A 16,025-nucleotide genomic window follows, 5' to 3' on the forward strand; every position below is an offset into this window, starting at 1 on the left:
AATGTTAGACTCCCGTCCAGGGCTTTTTCTAATATCCCAGTTAAATTCTTAAGCCTTCCATCTCAGATTACTTCCATCACAAGAGGGCGATAATACTACAGCTACTTCTTCATAGGGAAAAAATGCCATTGGGCCTGCCGAACGCTAGGCCCAAGATCAAAAGTAGTCAGCTTCCTTCTAGGAAAAGGCCGTTTAGTTTATTTTAGCAGCTCTTGGGGAAAGAGCCATGCCATGAAAGCACATGGCTTTACCAGATGCTAAGCCATTCGGTGAGGCAAATGCTGCATGTCAGGGGGAAAAAGAGAAGGTTCAACCCTTTTTTTTGGGTAAATATATATTTTTATTGATTTCAGAGAGAAAGGGAGGAGAGAGAGATTGAAACATCAATGATGAGAGAGAATCACTGATTGGCTGCCTCAAGCACGCCCCACACTGGGGACTGAGCTCAAAACCAGGGCATGTGCCCTGATGGGAATTGAACCGTGACCTCCTGGTTCATAGGTTGACACTCAACCGGCCTGTGAGTTCATATCTTTAATTGGCTCAAAATACAAAGATCCCCAAGGAGGCCCTGGGCAGAGGGAGAGACCCTGGGAGAGGCAGGGGTTCACTGACAGCATCCACCATCCCCACCTGCCGCCCAGTCCCCCACAAGTACATGTGGAAAAAGGTCCGACCTTTAAACAATCCCCAAACCGTGATGAGAGCAGGCAGATGAAGGGGCTCCTGCACCGGAACCGGTGACAAGGCCGCTCTGGCTCCATCCTGCCCAGGGCCCTGGCCCTCACCCACCGAGTCTGAGGCTTCCACTCCAGACCCTGCCCTGGACTGGGCGGGGCGCCATGTGAACATCAGCAGGACAGACTCCACTTGCCCCGGTGGCAGAGCCCGGAGTCTAGGTGCTGACCCCGCACCCTGCTCCCGGCCGTGGCTCAGGCACAGCGAAGCCTGGCAGCCTGGGGTCAGGGGGGTGCCATGGGAGGGAACTGCCTCACCCTCCTGAGGCCAGGTCCTCGGTGGGCAGCCCCCTGACCCCCTCTCTGGCTCTGGAGGCTGTAGCCACCGATCCCTGGCCCGCAGGGTGGCAAGGGGGCCCCGTTACGCCCGGGCCCCCAGCTCTCCGATGTGCTGCCGCAGGTGAAAGGCAAATTCAAACATGGTGCCTGCGAGGCTCTGGTGGATGAGGTACCGGGGCAGGCGGCCCTTGAGATCTGTGTTAAGGATCCAGATGAAGGTGCAGACGTGGGGGTTGCTATCCGACTTGAGCACGACGAAGCCCCCAGGACCATTCTCGCCCCTGACATATTTGTGGGTGGGGGGCTTGGCGCCGTGGGTGGTGGCGATGCCTGAAGACAGGTACTTGTCTCTGCGCTGCTCTATGCGTCGGACATTCACAAAGTCCCTAGGGGAGACCATCCCGCCCGCGGCCCCCGCGGACACGTCATAGGAAATGAGGGTGCTGTCTTCCACCCGATGCAGGATCTGGCAGGCAGTCACCGTCTTGTTCCACAGCACCATCCTCTCGGGCTGCAGGATCACCTCCTGGTACACCAGCTCCGCAGGGCAGGGCAGGAAGGTCTTCAGGATGAACGTCTTGCCATGAAAGGGAACCTCGAGGGTGTACACAGTGTCCCCGTATTCATTATTCTTCTCGAACTTCCAGTTCTCCTCCTGGGCCAAGATCTGGTCCACCACAGCCATGGCCTCCTTCCCCTGGTGGATGTACTCCCAATCCTGGGCGGAGAAGCTTCTCTTCCCGACGGCTTCTTCATCTGATTGATTGTCGGACCCTGCAAAGGATTCTGGGGGCGAATAGAACTGGCACTCGGAGAGAGCTCCGGAGAAGAGTTGGGGTCCTTGGGCGACAGCGGCCTGGGCAGCAAGGTACCATCGCTCCTCCTCAGCCTCCTGGGGAAGGACCTTGAAGTCAAGGAACCAGGTCTCCAACCAGGCAAGGACAAAGGACGCGATGGGGAGCAGGTAACCGAACGCCCCTTTGGGGAGCAGCTCAGAGAGGATGACCTTGACAATGAGGAAGGCACTGGACACCAGCGTGGTGACCGCAATCACCCACCAGTGCCGGAGCCGCAGCACCGCGTAGCCCAGCAGCACTCCGGAGAAGCGGAAGAAGGCCAGGACAAAGATGTCAAAGAAGGAAGTTTTAAAGTTGTAGTGGATGATCTCCTGCTCCAGGTTCTTCTGAATACCTGTGTCGGTGTTCAGCTCGATGATCCAGAGCAGGGAGATGAAGAGCAGGTCGAAGGTGACAAAGAGACAGAAGGTGCGGCGGACATCAGAGATGGCCTGGCGCTTCTCAGGGGGTGGCAGGAGAAAGTGCGAGGAGAGGCTCTGCTTGTGGGACAGAGATGAGCTGAGGGAGGCTATGGCCTGCAGGCTACGCTCCAAGTCACAGGACAAATCCCTGGGCAGTTTGTTCATCCTGGTGGGCCCCCACCTCCAGGCAGGGAGGGTGGGGCTCAGCGGCAGAGCTGCTGCACGTCAGCCACCTGCCCGGCTCTTCGGCCCCAGCCGAGTCAGCACCACGCCCCCGGCAGCGGTGCCTCCGAGCGGAAGGGGATCTCAAGACAGCACCACTTCCGCCACTGAGTCCGACCCCTAAGGTTCAACCCTTTTGCACAGAATTTTAAAATCAAAGCCAAGGACACTTAAAATATAAACTGGTGCTGTAGCCACTGGCTCAATGGTTAGAGCATCAGCCTGTGCACTGAACGGTTACCAGTTCTATTCCTGGTCAAGAGCACATACCTGGGTTTCAGGTTCATCCCCCATAAGTGCAGGAGGCAACCAATGTTGGGGTCCAGCCCCAGCAGGTCCAGGGGTTCCCCAAAGGTGTGGATGGAGTCAGTGAAGAAGGAATGACACGGAGGCAGTGTTCAGTTGATCAGCATAGCGAGGTTCTCCAGCTAGGTTCTCTTTATTGTCCTGTTACATCTGTATTTATACCAGTTGATTTTAATCCTATCCATTCTATTCCAAAGGTTAGGGCGTTTGTTAATCTAGTTCTGTTGAGTTTAATCCTATCCATTCTATTCCAAAGGTTAGGGCGTTTGTTAATCCAGTTCTGTTGAGTTTAATCCTGTCTAGGTTAATCTCTGTGTTCCACTATAAGGGCTATTCCAAGGTTACTGCTCTACTGATAAGCTACAAGGAAGTGACTGAAGGAGATTATCCTACCCAGTAAAGGTTATGTCCTCCCAGCCTCGCTGCTTGCCTTCCCTGGGACTGCCCTATGTCAGTGGGTCTCCAGGGGTATAGGCTTTGGTGCTTTCCCTGGTGGGCAGACCGCTGGGGATGTGGACCCAACAAGTCTCAAATTTATTGCCAACAGTCTTAGTCCAAGTTCTTCATAAGTAGTACATGGTATTTCTGTAACACTAGGGGGTATCACTGATTTATTCTCTTCCTTAGTCCTGTTAATCCCTAACTCCAGGGGGGAAATCCCCACCTGGGGAAACAACCTTTCTCGGAGAGGTGACCTTGGTTAAAACACATAGCTCTAAGAAGGGGGGCAAACATATTAAGAACAGTATGCCATATACGCCAGGTCCCTTGAAACATATGCTATGCAGATGTTTCTTCCCTGCAGTGACTGTGTCAAGCAGCAAAGATGGACCGGCTTCCGGCAAACCAATAGATGAATTTCCCTCACATTGATGTTTCTCTCTCTCTCCCCCCCCCCCCCTTCTACTCTCTCTCAAAAAAAATAAATAAACGGAAAAGTATCCTCCAGTGAGGATATATATATATATATATATATATATATATATATATATAAACTGGCTTGTTTACTGGAGCATTTATATCTGTTTTCTTTATTTTAACAAAGTGAACAAATTAGGATTACTCTGCTGTTCTTCTTAATCTTAATTTATTTTGTCTTTGTTTGGGTAGCTATATATCTACCATTTAAAAACAACAAAAACATGAGCACAAGATGAAAAGGCAGAAATCAAGGAGTTATAACTCAGGACTAGTGTAATCCAGTGCAGGGGAAGAGAAATAGGGAACTTCATCTTCAGAGGATATGTCAGATTTATAAAGTCATAAAAAACGGTTACTTCACATGCCTCTCAAGACTGTTTCAAATGAAAATTTCAGATTCTGGCTTTTATGAAACTATAGCAAAAAGAACTAACATTTGATGTTGCAGTATTATTTTCTCCATGCCCAACATTGCCAAAATCATCTAACCTTTTTATAGGATGGTTTACTGGCAATGATATTAGACTGATGGGCTGGCCACCTGGGATCAAGTCCCAAGTGGCTACAGACTGTGAAGATGTAGAGTGGGTTTCCTCCTGGGGCTCACCTCCCTCATCTGTAAAATAGAGAAGGTGGGCTCTGTTATTGCTAATGTCCTATAATTGCATCACCTAGAACAACAATGTATTAGCAATTGATAGAACATTTTAATATGAGATAGTCATTAAACTACAAAAAAGGAAGGGGGGAGGGTGAAATACCAAGTGTCCGAACAATGTTTTTTCTTTTAACATCTTCCTATAGGGGAAAAAAGTACATTAAAATCGTTTTACACCCTCTGATTCTTAAAATAATTATACAATTTAAACAAGTTTTGTTTAAAATTCAAAATTTTGATCTGCTACCCTCTAGTGGAGATAGGGCCCACTTTTGCTAATTCCATCTGAACGTGCATTCAGATCCATTGTTCCTAGAATAGGAGTAAGGGGTGGTGGTGGTTCTTTACCTTGTAATCCTTTACAGCCCTTCTCCAAGTGTAATCCACAGACCTGGGCCATCAGAGTCACGTGGTTCACACAGCTTCCTAGAGCTCACTCAAGACCAACTGCACCAGGCTCTGTGGTGGGGCCCAGGAATCTGCATGGTTAACAGAGCATCCCACTGATTCCTAAGCCCACTGGAATTTGAAAACAAAGGTTCTCGCTCCCTGGGAAGCATAGTCTGAATGGGGGGATTATTTACATTGAGTGTGCAGTTAGAAGCAAATCTCTAACCATTGAGGCGGGATAGAAATTCAAATTCCCTTTTCTTCATCTCCAGGTTTAAAACAAGTTGACAATACTCTCCCAGTTCCCATCAACTTCAGAATAAGCCACGGGCCCTTCATGGTCCAGATCCAGTGACTCCAGCCACCAGGCCCAGTTCCTCCTGTCACTCTCTGTGCATCACTGCCACCATGGAATTCCACATGGAACTCTCTAAAAATCTGTGCAATTGAGTCTGCATTTCTGAACATGCTATCCATTCTGACTGGAATGTGACTTCCCCCCCAACTTCAATCTGATTGGAAATATCATACCATTTTTATTAGAAGTAGAACTGAAAAGGATAATGTAGCAGGACATTTAGATCAATGGAGGAGTACTGAGATTTGCCCTACAGGCATCATTTAGTCTACCCCAGTGGTCGGCAAACCGTGGCTCTCAAGGCACATGCGTGCCGGAAGTCGGTCCATCCTTGATGCTTGACACAGTCGCTGCAGGAAAGAAACATCTGCACAGCATATGTTTCAAGGGACCTGGCATATATAGCATATTGTTCTTAATATGTTTGCTCTCCTTAGCGCCATGTGTTTTAAGCAAGGTCACCTCTCTGAGAAAAGTTGTTTCCCCAGGTGGGGATCTTTCCCTGAGGTTAGGGAGGGGATACAACCCCTTAATTAAGTGCCAGGCGGGTAGTTAAGCTACATAATCTTTACTCCCTGGAATGGAGATAAGAAATGCCCTAACCTTTGTAATAGAAATTGACAGGATTAAAATCGGCTGGTATAAATACGGATGTAACAAGACAATAAACATCAGATCCTCATCAGATCCTCATCAGATCCTAACCAGATCCTAACCAGAGCTTGGCTGGAGTTCCTAACCAGAACTTTGGCTGGAGATCCTGGCTAGAGGTCCTGACTAGGCTGCTGATCAACTGAAGGCTGTCTTCGTGTCATTCCTTCTTCGCTGACTCCGTCCACACCTTTGGGGACCCCTGGACCTGCTGGGCTTGAACTCCAGCACATGCGGCTTTTTGGCCCCTTGAGTGTGGCTCTTCCTAAGCCTTCGGAGTACCCTAATTAAGTTAATAACAATGTACCTACCTATATAGTTTAAGTTTAAAAAACTTGGCTCTCAAAAGAAATTTCAATCGTTGCACTATTGGTATTTGGCTCTGTTGACTAATGAGTTTGCCGACCACTGGTCTACCCCATCTCCACATGCACTTTTTCCATGTACGTTCACTGTTCAGAGACAGCCTGTAGAAATATTGCTAATGGCCATTTCCCCTTCCAAGGAAACAGCTAATCTAAAGGTCCTTTCTTCTTTATCTAAGTTCAGAAAGACTTGAGAAATAGATGCAGGGTAGATATAAACAAAGATCAAAATGTCAACTTTATTTGTTATAAAAACTTGTTTGGAGACTGTGCTAGATCTTTGGGTACCATTGGAGGGAAGGCACTACACAAGAGCTGCTGCCTGCACTGTTTGTATGAAGATGGAAGAAAAGGAGTCATACTCTGGAATGGTCGCCCTTCAGTGGCCTGCTGTCCCCAATTCCGCAAATGAATAAGAGTTGTCTCTAAGAGACCCCAGCTGTACAGATATTTTAGAGTTGTCCTCTGTGGAATTGTTAGATGAGAGGAGTACATTTTCTAAGCTCCAAAATGCTTTTTAAAACATCTGTTCAAATGATGGCTTGCCCTTTGTTGGACATATGGTTTGCAAATATTTCTTCCTAGTCTGTAGCTTGTCTTCTCATCCTCTTCACATGGGCTTTTATGCCAGACTAAAGTTATTAATTTGATGTGGTCTAATTTATTGGTTTTTCCTTTTATTGATCATGCTTTTAGTGTTGTCGTTTGCAAACTTTTGCCTACTTTTAGATCCTGAAGATTTTCTCAGATTTTTCTGAAAGTGTTATAGTTTTATATTTTACATTTAAGTCCATGATCCACATTGAGTTAAATTTTTGTATAAGGCATATTAAGCTGAGGTACTTTTTTTTTTTTTTTTGCTTATGGATATCTTTTGTCCATTGAATTACCTTTTCATCTTTGTTAAAAATTAGTTGGGTGTTTTGCTTGAATTTTTATCTGGGTTCTGCACAGTGTTCTGTTGATCTGTGCATGATCTGCCTGTTAATACCACACTGTTCTCATTACTGTAGCTATACAGTAATCCTTAATATTCGGAAGAGTAATGCCTCCTATTTTATTTTCTCAAGTCAAGTGTGTCTTTGCTTATCTATATAAATTTTAGAATAAGCTGTCTCTATCTAAGAATACCTTGGATTGTTGGAATTTGGACAGGAATTGCTTTAAGCCTGTAGATCAATTTGGGAAGAAAAGACATCTTAACTATGTTGTGTTCAATCCCTGAATATGGTATGTCTCTCCATTTAATTATCTTCTTTGATTTTTTTTATTAGCATTTTGTAATTTTCTTTTTTAAAAAATATATTTTATTGATTTTTTACAGAGAGGAAGGGAGAGAGATAGAGAGTTAGAAACATCGATGAGAGAGAAACATCGATCAGCTGCCTCCTGCACATCTCCCACTGGGGACGTGCCCGCAACCCAGGTACATGCCCTTGACCGGAATCGAACCTGGGACCTTTCAGTCCTCAGGCCGACGCTCTATCCACTGAGCCAAACCGGTTTTGGCAGCATTTTGTAATTTTCAGCATACAGATTCTATGCATGCTAAGTGTATATCTAAGTGTTTAATTTTATTTGGAGTGATTGTGATGCTATTGTGTTTTATATTTTTACTAGAGGCCCGGTGCACAAAAATTTGTGCACTGGCGGGGGAGGGCATGGGGGGGTGTCCCTCAGCCCCACTTGTGCCCTTTCACAGTCTGGGACCCCTCGGGAGATAACCACCTGCTGGCTTAGGCCCACTCCCTGGGTGGCAGATGGCAGGCTGATCCCTAGGTTCCTGCCCTGCTTCCCCCAGTTGTACACAGGGCAGGACTGATCAGGGGGTTGGGGCATTGTCCCCGGTCGCACACAGGGCAGGGCCGATCTGGGGGTTGGGGTGCTGCCCCCAGTCGTGCACAGGGCAGTGCAGATCCGGGGGTTGGGGCCCCACCCCGGGTAGCACATGCGATGCCCAGGTGGGCCGAAAGATCGCTGCTGCTCTGCCCAGCTGCCCAGGGTCCTGTTGCACATGGGACCCCAACACCCCCCCCCCCCCCGCCAGGATCACAGATAGCAGGCCCAGATGGCGACAGAGCAGGTGGGATGGCACTGTCCCACCCTGCCTGCAGTATGCAAATTAGCCACCATCTTTGTTGGCAGTTAACACTTGGATTGCGGGAAACGAGTTAAGTCGGCTCGCGTGAATTGCGAGTACTCCGCGGGAGCCGTCTTAACTCGGTTCATATAGATTTGCGGTGGAGTGCGGGAAACGTGTAAACTCGGGCCGATTGTAACTGCGTATTACCAAATATTTGTTTGTTTGCTGTTCACAAAGATACCTACCTGCGTATGCGAACCGCCATCTTATATTTTGGGGGGAAATTCACCCGACACCGTAGTGTTAATTTGCATATCACACTGATTAGCCCATGGGAGGCGTAGCTAAGGTACAGTCAATTACCATGTTTGTCTATTATTAGATAGGATTTCCCTCAATTAATTGTTAGTATATAGGATTGTGATTGATGTGTTCATCTTATACCCTGAAAGTTCGCAAAACTCAGTTATCAGTTTCTGGAGTATTGCTGTAAGTTATTTGGGAGTTTTCAATGTAGACAGTTTTATTTCTTCCTTTCCAATATATATGCATTTTATTTCTTTGCCTTGCCTTATTTCCATGGCTAGAATTTTCAGTACTACATAGAATAAGAGTGGTGAGAGTGGACATTCTTGCCTTGTTCTCAATATTAGGAGGAAAGCATTCAGTCTTTCACCACTAACTATGGTGCTAGATGTAGCTTTTCACAGGTGCTCATTATCAAGGTAATTCCCTTCTATTCCTCATTTGCTGAGAGTGTTTATCATGAATGGATATTGAATTTTGTCAAATGTTTTTTCTGGGTCAGTTGATGTGATCATGCTTTCATTAACTTGTTGACATGGTGATATCATATGTATTGCTTTTGTTGTTGTCATTACACAGGTCCCTGATGTTCTGTTCATGTTATTTTAGTCTATTTTCTCTCTTGTTCTGATTGGGTGAATTCTATTGCTTTGTCCTCAAGTTCACCAATTCTGTCCTCTGTCATCTCCACTATACTCATAAGCCCATCCAGTGAGCGTTTTATTAGTATTGTTGTATTTTGAGATCTATAACTTTCATTTGGCTTTTTTTCCCCAATAATCAATTTTCTTTCTTTACTAAAGTTGTCTATTTTATCATTTGTTTCAAGAGAATTTATCAATTGTTAAAGTATTTTTATAATGGCTGCTTTAAAATTCTTGTCAGACAATTCTAACATCTGATTTATGTCGGTGGATGTCAGCATCTATTGGCTGTATTCTCTCATTCAGGTGTCGTGTGTGTGGTTTTTTTGTTTTGTTTTGTTTTGTTTTTTTGGCTCTTGGTATGATGGATGATTTTAAATTGCATTATGAACATTTTATCTATTATGTTAGGATTACCACCATTTGTCCACCAACCAGAACCAGCATTTCATTGCTGGCATGTACACATGAACTGTTGGACATTGAAACTTGGACTCAGAACTGTTGGACATTTAAATTGGGACTTGTTCTTATATTTCTGGCCTACAGATACTTGATTTTTTAAAGAAAAATCAAGGGGGAGATGCCGGAGTCTATATTGACTTCACTAGCTGAGTATAGACAGAGACCCCCAAAAGTTAATAACCTTGAAGCCCTAGCAAAGGTCAGGGCTATGCACCACCCAGTTAATCTAGATAATGGTAGCTGAAGCAACCTCCCTACCTTTATTCATGTAAATAGCTGAAGCAACCTCCCTACCTTTAATCATGTAAATCCTTATTGATAAGATAGTCTGCCTATTACTGGAAATTGCCTGTGGGTGAGCTAATCTGTGTGTCATTGAAACCTCCTTACCCTAGGGCTACCCCAGATAAACCTCCTTACCTTAGGGCTACCCCAGATCAAATAAAAGGTTTGAGCGGCCTGAGCATCGGTGGAAGTCCCTCTCCTTCAGTTGGACTTGCCCACCTGGCTCCCCAACATTTCCAAATTGTCTCTTGTCTCTTTTCTCTCTCATTTGTGTGTGGCTCCTCTTCCAGACCCCGAACCCTGAACCACGTGGAACGTGGAGGGAAAACATACTCGACATCTGGCGCCTGAACAGGTAATCTGGAAGTGAAGGTTTCGCTAGAGCAGAAAAAAAAAGAAGTTTCACTGGCAAGGTGAGGATCAAAGAAGTTACCGTAAAGGTAGGCACCACAAAAGGTGGGAGGTTATTTCACCGCACACAGACAGCCACCATCAGCTAGAGAAGTCCAGAGCTATAGGCTGGGTGGGAATGTTTTTCCATACTAGGCTAAACTGGGCAGGATTCGGCTTTAAAAAAGTAAGAAACTTTATTATAGACTTTTGATTTGCATGTTTAAGGTGTTAAAATTTTAGAAGGTAATCTTTTACAGTTTTTGCGTGTTATTATAGAACATAACCTTTGTTTTTCTTGAAGAAGGTACGTTAGATCTTAAAAGTTGTCCAAAAGTTAGTCAGAACTTGGAAAAAGGTCAGCAGCAGGAAAAAATTGCCTCCAAAAATTGTTTCCCTTTGTAAAAAACGGTATTTCATTTGCTAGAGCCTTTAAGAGAGGCCAAGGAGGATATATCTCCTCCCCTTGCACCCTCCACTCCTAAAGAGGAGCAGAAAGGGAAGGAAAAATGGGAGGAATGGCATTCATGGCTCCCTCCACCTCCATGTCCTAATCCTGAAATGTTTAATTCTCTGTGAATAGAATCACCTGTGCAAAAAGGCCAAATTATAAAGAAATTGGAATATTAAAAGATACTCCTTTAAATCAGACTGAAAAAAGAGTGCCATGGTCACCTCAATGTGGTTTCTTGTCCAAATTGAAATCTTAATTTGTATTTGGAATCTAAAATCTGTAATAAGAAATGAAACCCTGGTGCCGATTCCATCTCTGGTGTGGAGAGACTCAAAGGCGGCAGGAAAGGGCAGAGCTATAAGCTCTCCTGCAATGAGATTAGTTAATGTTTTATTTAAAAATTACCAGAGAACATCTTATGACAACCAAACTTTGGCTAAGATAACCTTGGGTGCTAGCCATGACTTTAGAAAGTGAAATAGGAAAAAATTTAAAATGTTTTTTTCTATTAAGCATGACTTTGGGAAAAATACACCATCTGAGTCATTTGCTGAAACTTCCCCCAAAGCAGGATGTAAGGAAGGGAAGAAGGGAGCACATGGCAATCCAATATGGACGCCTCCTCCCCAAGTATTCTAATTTAAAATCTCCTTCTTGTAATTGAAAAGTGTTACAAAATTTAAAAAATGCGTCTGGGATTTCTGTTCATGTGTAAAGAGAAAACCTGGCTTGAAACTAATGCGCGCATCATCCAATTTTGGACATTTAGATAGAGTTTTGAACTGGAATCTCTTTATAAATGTACAAAATAAAACCCAAGACTGATTATTTCCTAAGAAAAAATGGCGAATTTGACCCAAAGAAGAAATGCAGGCTGGTTTTAGCAAAAAGATTTGGTATTTTTCCATAATAAACTGATTTTTGAAATGTTAATGAAGCCTGTTCCAAAGTTAACTTTAAGACCTCCAAAAGAAATTCAGTAAAATTGTCCCTGTTCAGGAGCCAGATGTTGCTTATGTGTCCCTCCACCTTCCGCGTGGCTCAGGGTTCGGGGTCTGGAAGAGGAGCCACATACAAATGAGAGAGAAAAGAGACAAGAGACAATTTGGAAATGTTGGGGAGCCAGGTGGGCAAGTCCAACTGAAGGAGAGGGACTTCCACCGATGCTCAGGCCGCTCAAACCTTTTATTTGATCTGGGGTAGCCCTAAGGTAAGGAGGTTTATCTGGGGTAGCCCTAGGGTAAGGAGGTTTCAATGACACACAGATTAGCTCACCCACAGGCAATTTCCAGTAATAGGCAGACTATCTTATCAATAAGGATTTACATGATTAAAGGTAGGGAGGTTGCTTCAGCTATTCACATGAATAAAGGTAGGGAGGTTGCTTCAGCTACCATTATCTAGATTAACTGGGTGGTGCACAGCCCTGACCTTTGCTAGGGCTTCAAAGTTATTAACTTTTGGGGGTCTCTGTCTATACTCAGCTAGTGAAGACAATAAATAGACTCCGGCACTCTAGGTCCTATTTAACCTTTCATTTTGGAAGGTAGTCACCTGTTTAGGGTTAACTTATAGGTCTTAGACTACTTGTGTACACTGTGGCTTCAATGGCAGTTTCATCGTTCTAGCCTCTGTGGTGTTATTTTTGTCTGCATGGTTTGTATGGTACTCCCTAGGCTCCTGCTGGTTCCTGCTGGTGGGCCAGGAGGGGTTTCCCAGGCCTGGCCTCACATGTCTCTGGGAAGGTTGGAGAGTCTCAGACCCACAAGGATGGAGAGCACTTCCCTCACTGCTTGTCTTGGGCTGGTTCCCAGTGATCCTCCCGGCCAGTGTGGTGGGCCTGCTGAGGTTGCTGGGGAACTCCTGTTCCATCTGGGGGCAGAATGAGCCTACCTGAGCCTCCTTCTCTTGTTAGGTCAGGCGTTGAGAAACAGTATCCCGGGTTACCTTCCCCTGTTGGGGGACACCCTGTCACTTTTTTGTTCCTGAATTTCTGAGAAAACCATCCCACCTTCCTCTTGCCAGCTCTCAGCATCCTCCTTTGCTTCCTCCTGCACCATGTCCGGGGCGGCTGCGTGGTAGTGGGAGGGCATGGAGGAGCTCCTCTATACCTTCCTGTCCTGACCAGAAGCCGTCTATCTCATTTTAAGAAAGAAAGAAACTTAGTATCAACACATCAATATAAAAAATATGTTTTGTTCTGAGTCAGTGTCTACCTGCCCTAGAGACAGGGCATTTGCTGCATTGGCTTGGCCCCTCTTTTCTGCTCATCAGTTCCTATTTTTATTTTTTTCCACTTTCTTTCCTCTGCTCCTCTCATCAGCCCCATCCCTCTCTCATCCGCTGAGGTATAATTTTGGAGTGATTTTCAAACATATGAAAAGAACAGTGGCAAGGAATACAGAAACACAAAACAGGGCAGCCTTAATGTTTGGGTAAACACACAGGAGCTGTAAAATAGGGAGGTTTAAGTACCAGCAGTTTGTGAGGCTATTAAATTAACTCTGTGGTTTAAAATAAGAAGTAATCTGACATTCATGCAGTTACTTCTAATGCCTGATGGAGTTTATATGTTTCAACATTTTTAGAGGTTACTTGTATTTAATATGGATCAAAGTGAAACAAAATATAGCCCTAGAGGCATCATTTCAGATAGCTAGTAAGTGAGGATGTTATTTCATTGCAGTGAGTTTTAAGTGTGGCAAAGAGATCATTCAGTATGTTTATATCTTGGAGAAAAATGCATTATCTTTAAAGAATAGATTTCAAAATTATCATTGCTTTGCTATATTTTTAACCATAGTATTTCACTTATTCTGAACCTTCAGAAAATTAAAAGAGTTATGAAGGTGTGTGGGTTTGATCCAAACCAGGATGGAGCAATCTATTTTGGAAAGTGCAGCGATACAAACTCGGCTCCCTGTGGCCTGACCATCACTTAGCTATAGGGACAGGCTCTCGACCACCAAGTATGAAGGGTGCTGTTTCCCAGCTCTTTTTATAAATGTGCCATCAATTTGCTGACATTCTCATCTAACACTGTTCCTTTAAAATCCACACTCCCACCCAGCTGGTGTGACTCAGTGGTTGAGCATTGACCTGTGAACCAGCAGGTCGCGGTTCAATTCCAGGTCAGGGCCCATGCCCAGGTTGTGGGCTCGATCCCCAGTGTGGGGTGTGCAGGAGGCAGCCGATCAATGATTCTCTCTCAGCATTGATGTTTCTATCTTTCTCTCCCTCTCCCTTCCTCTCTGAAATCAATAAAAATATAAAAATAAATAAATAAAAATAAAGCCCACATTCCCTCCCCCTTGACTGGGAAAGAGTGACAGGTGTCATGATCCTATTCTACTATGATTGAGAAACTGTTTAATACTTAAAAGCATGTGAGATAGAAATAAGTTATGAGATGGACTTAAATCCTTGATGATCTTATTTATTTCTTTATCTAATCTTCACTGAGCATGTGTTTTATTGATCTGTGTGTGTGTGTGTGTGTGTGTGTGTGTGTGAGAGAGAGAGAGAGAGAGAGAGAGAGATTGATGTGAGAAACTTGGATGGGTTGTGGTTGCCTGCCATATGCACCAGACCAGAATTACCTTCGGTGTGTGGGATGACGCTCCAACCAACTGAGCCACCCAGCCATCACAAAAGCAAATCTTTCTTATTGTTTAAACCAACTTTAATTGAATTTTCTGTTCAATCCAGCCAAAAGCATATCAACTGATTCAATAAGCTGATGGAAAAATAAGTATTTTGCATTATTTCATGAATTTTTTGTGGATTAATAATCAGCTAAGAGTAATATTACTTTCTTTCTGGTAATTGGCTATACCTGCACTCCCTTCCAGGTGTTTCTAAGATTGCATATACTTCATAGAAGAATCTGTCTATAGGCCCTGGCTAGGTAGCTCAATTGGCTCTAGAGCCTATTCCTGACACATCAAGGTTGCGAATTCAATCTCTGGTCAGGGCACATACAAGAATCAACTAGTAAATGCATAAATGTGTAGAACAACAAGTTTCTCTCTCTCTCTCAAATCAATAAATAAAAATTTTTAAAAATCAATCAATAAATAAAAAGAGAATCTTTCTGTAATTATCAAGGATTTTTTAAATTTTTATATGATCAATATGTGGACTAAAACTGAGGAAAGGAATCCCCTAAATAGATCTGAATTCATGAAATATTCTATAAGAAATAAAAGATGGGTTGATACACATGAAAATTCAAAACCAAAATTCAAAACTCATTTCCAGAAATGCAAAGCAAACTCAAAATCAGAATGGTGGAAGGGAGCTTAGGTTGAGTGTATTAGAGTATTGTGGTAAGCAGGTTTCAGCCCTAAGAGCTGGATTTGAGGGTTTGGATGCCTGAGCAAAGCAGGTAGTCAAGGACACAGACCCTATTCACACAGGGCACTAGAGCTGAGATACCAGCTACAAGTCAGAGTCACAGGCTCAAGACACTCTGCCCGCCCCCGAGCTGGGAATAGCAGCAAGAAAACCTGCTGCGTACACAAAATTGAGGTTATAAAGAAGCAACCCAAGGACATTCAAACCCACATCATATGAATGAGCAGGTCCAAATTCACACCAACAGTATGGAGCAGAAGCTCCTGATTAAGACATCAACATAATTATGTTTATACTGTTACTCAACTAAGTGATTGCTACCCCATGGACTCTCAGAAGAGGCAAAGCCAAAATGGCCCAATAGGGACCTTTCCATAGCTCAGAGGACCCAGGATACTGTGGAAATCAGTCTCAACTCAGCTCCCAGTGAAGATTCAAATCTTGGAAGGAAGTGAATTACTGGGATGGAGAATGAGGTAATGGTGGGGCAGTGGGGAGCAGGGGGAAGGAAAGAAGAATTTACACATCAAGAACAAAAATAATCAAATCATCTGGAAAAGATTTTAAAATAAATATTTTAAAGTACTTAACTAGGTAAAGAGGAAAAAAGGTAAAGCAAGCACTAAAGAGTATAAAAAAGAACAGATTTGGAAAATGAAAATGATTACAATGAAAATTTAAATTGAAAATCAAAACTCACTGATGCCCTGGCTGGAGTGACTTAGCAGTTATAGCATTGGCCCACACACTGAAGGGTCATGGATTTGATTCTCAGTCAAGGGCACATACCTGGGTTGCAGGTTCAATTCCCCACCCCAGTCAGGGCACGTGAAGGGGCAACCAATCAATATGTCTCTCTCACATAGTCTCTCTCACATCGATGTTTCTCTCTCTCTC

The 16,025-nt window shown here is 44.2% G+C and overlaps 1 protein-coding gene across 2 annotated transcripts; it reads right to left on the bottom strand.

Moving 5' to 3' along the window:
• Positions 1-1,098: 1,098 nt before the first annotated feature.
• LOC138992747 (stAR-related lipid transfer protein 3-like) lies at positions 1,099-2,439 on the bottom strand. 2 transcript variants are annotated; one of them, XM_070391675.1, is made up of 2 exons: positions 2,062-2,439; positions 1,099-2,007 (listed from the first exon to the last, which is right to left on the bottom strand). In XM_070391675.1, the coding sequence occupies exons 1-2, from the start codon at positions 2,437-2,439 to the stop codon at positions 1,099-1,101; spliced, it is 1,287 nt and encodes a 428-aa protein (XP_070247776.1). The 2 variants fall into 2 exon arrangements, with proteins under 2 accessions (XP_070247776.1, XP_070247775.1); XM_070391674.1 differs by having other exon boundaries at positions 1,099-2,439.
• Positions 2,440-16,025: the final 13,586 nt, after the last annotated feature.

The sequence above is a fragment of the Myotis yumanensis genome, unplaced genomic scaffold (assembly GCF_028538775.1).
Source record: "Myotis yumanensis isolate MYYU_CA2020_CCGP unplaced genomic scaffold, mMyoYum1.0.hap1 SCAF_14, whole genome shotgun sequence".
Classification (NCBI taxonomy): Eukaryota; Metazoa; Chordata; class Mammalia; order Chiroptera; family Vespertilionidae; genus Myotis; species Myotis yumanensis.

What these genes read in the sequence shown, in the direction of transcription:
- LOC138992747 (XM_070391674.1), bottom strand. Translation starts at nt 2,439, where the DNA reads ATGAACAAACTGCCCAGGGATTTGTCCTGTGACTTGGAGCGTAGCCTG.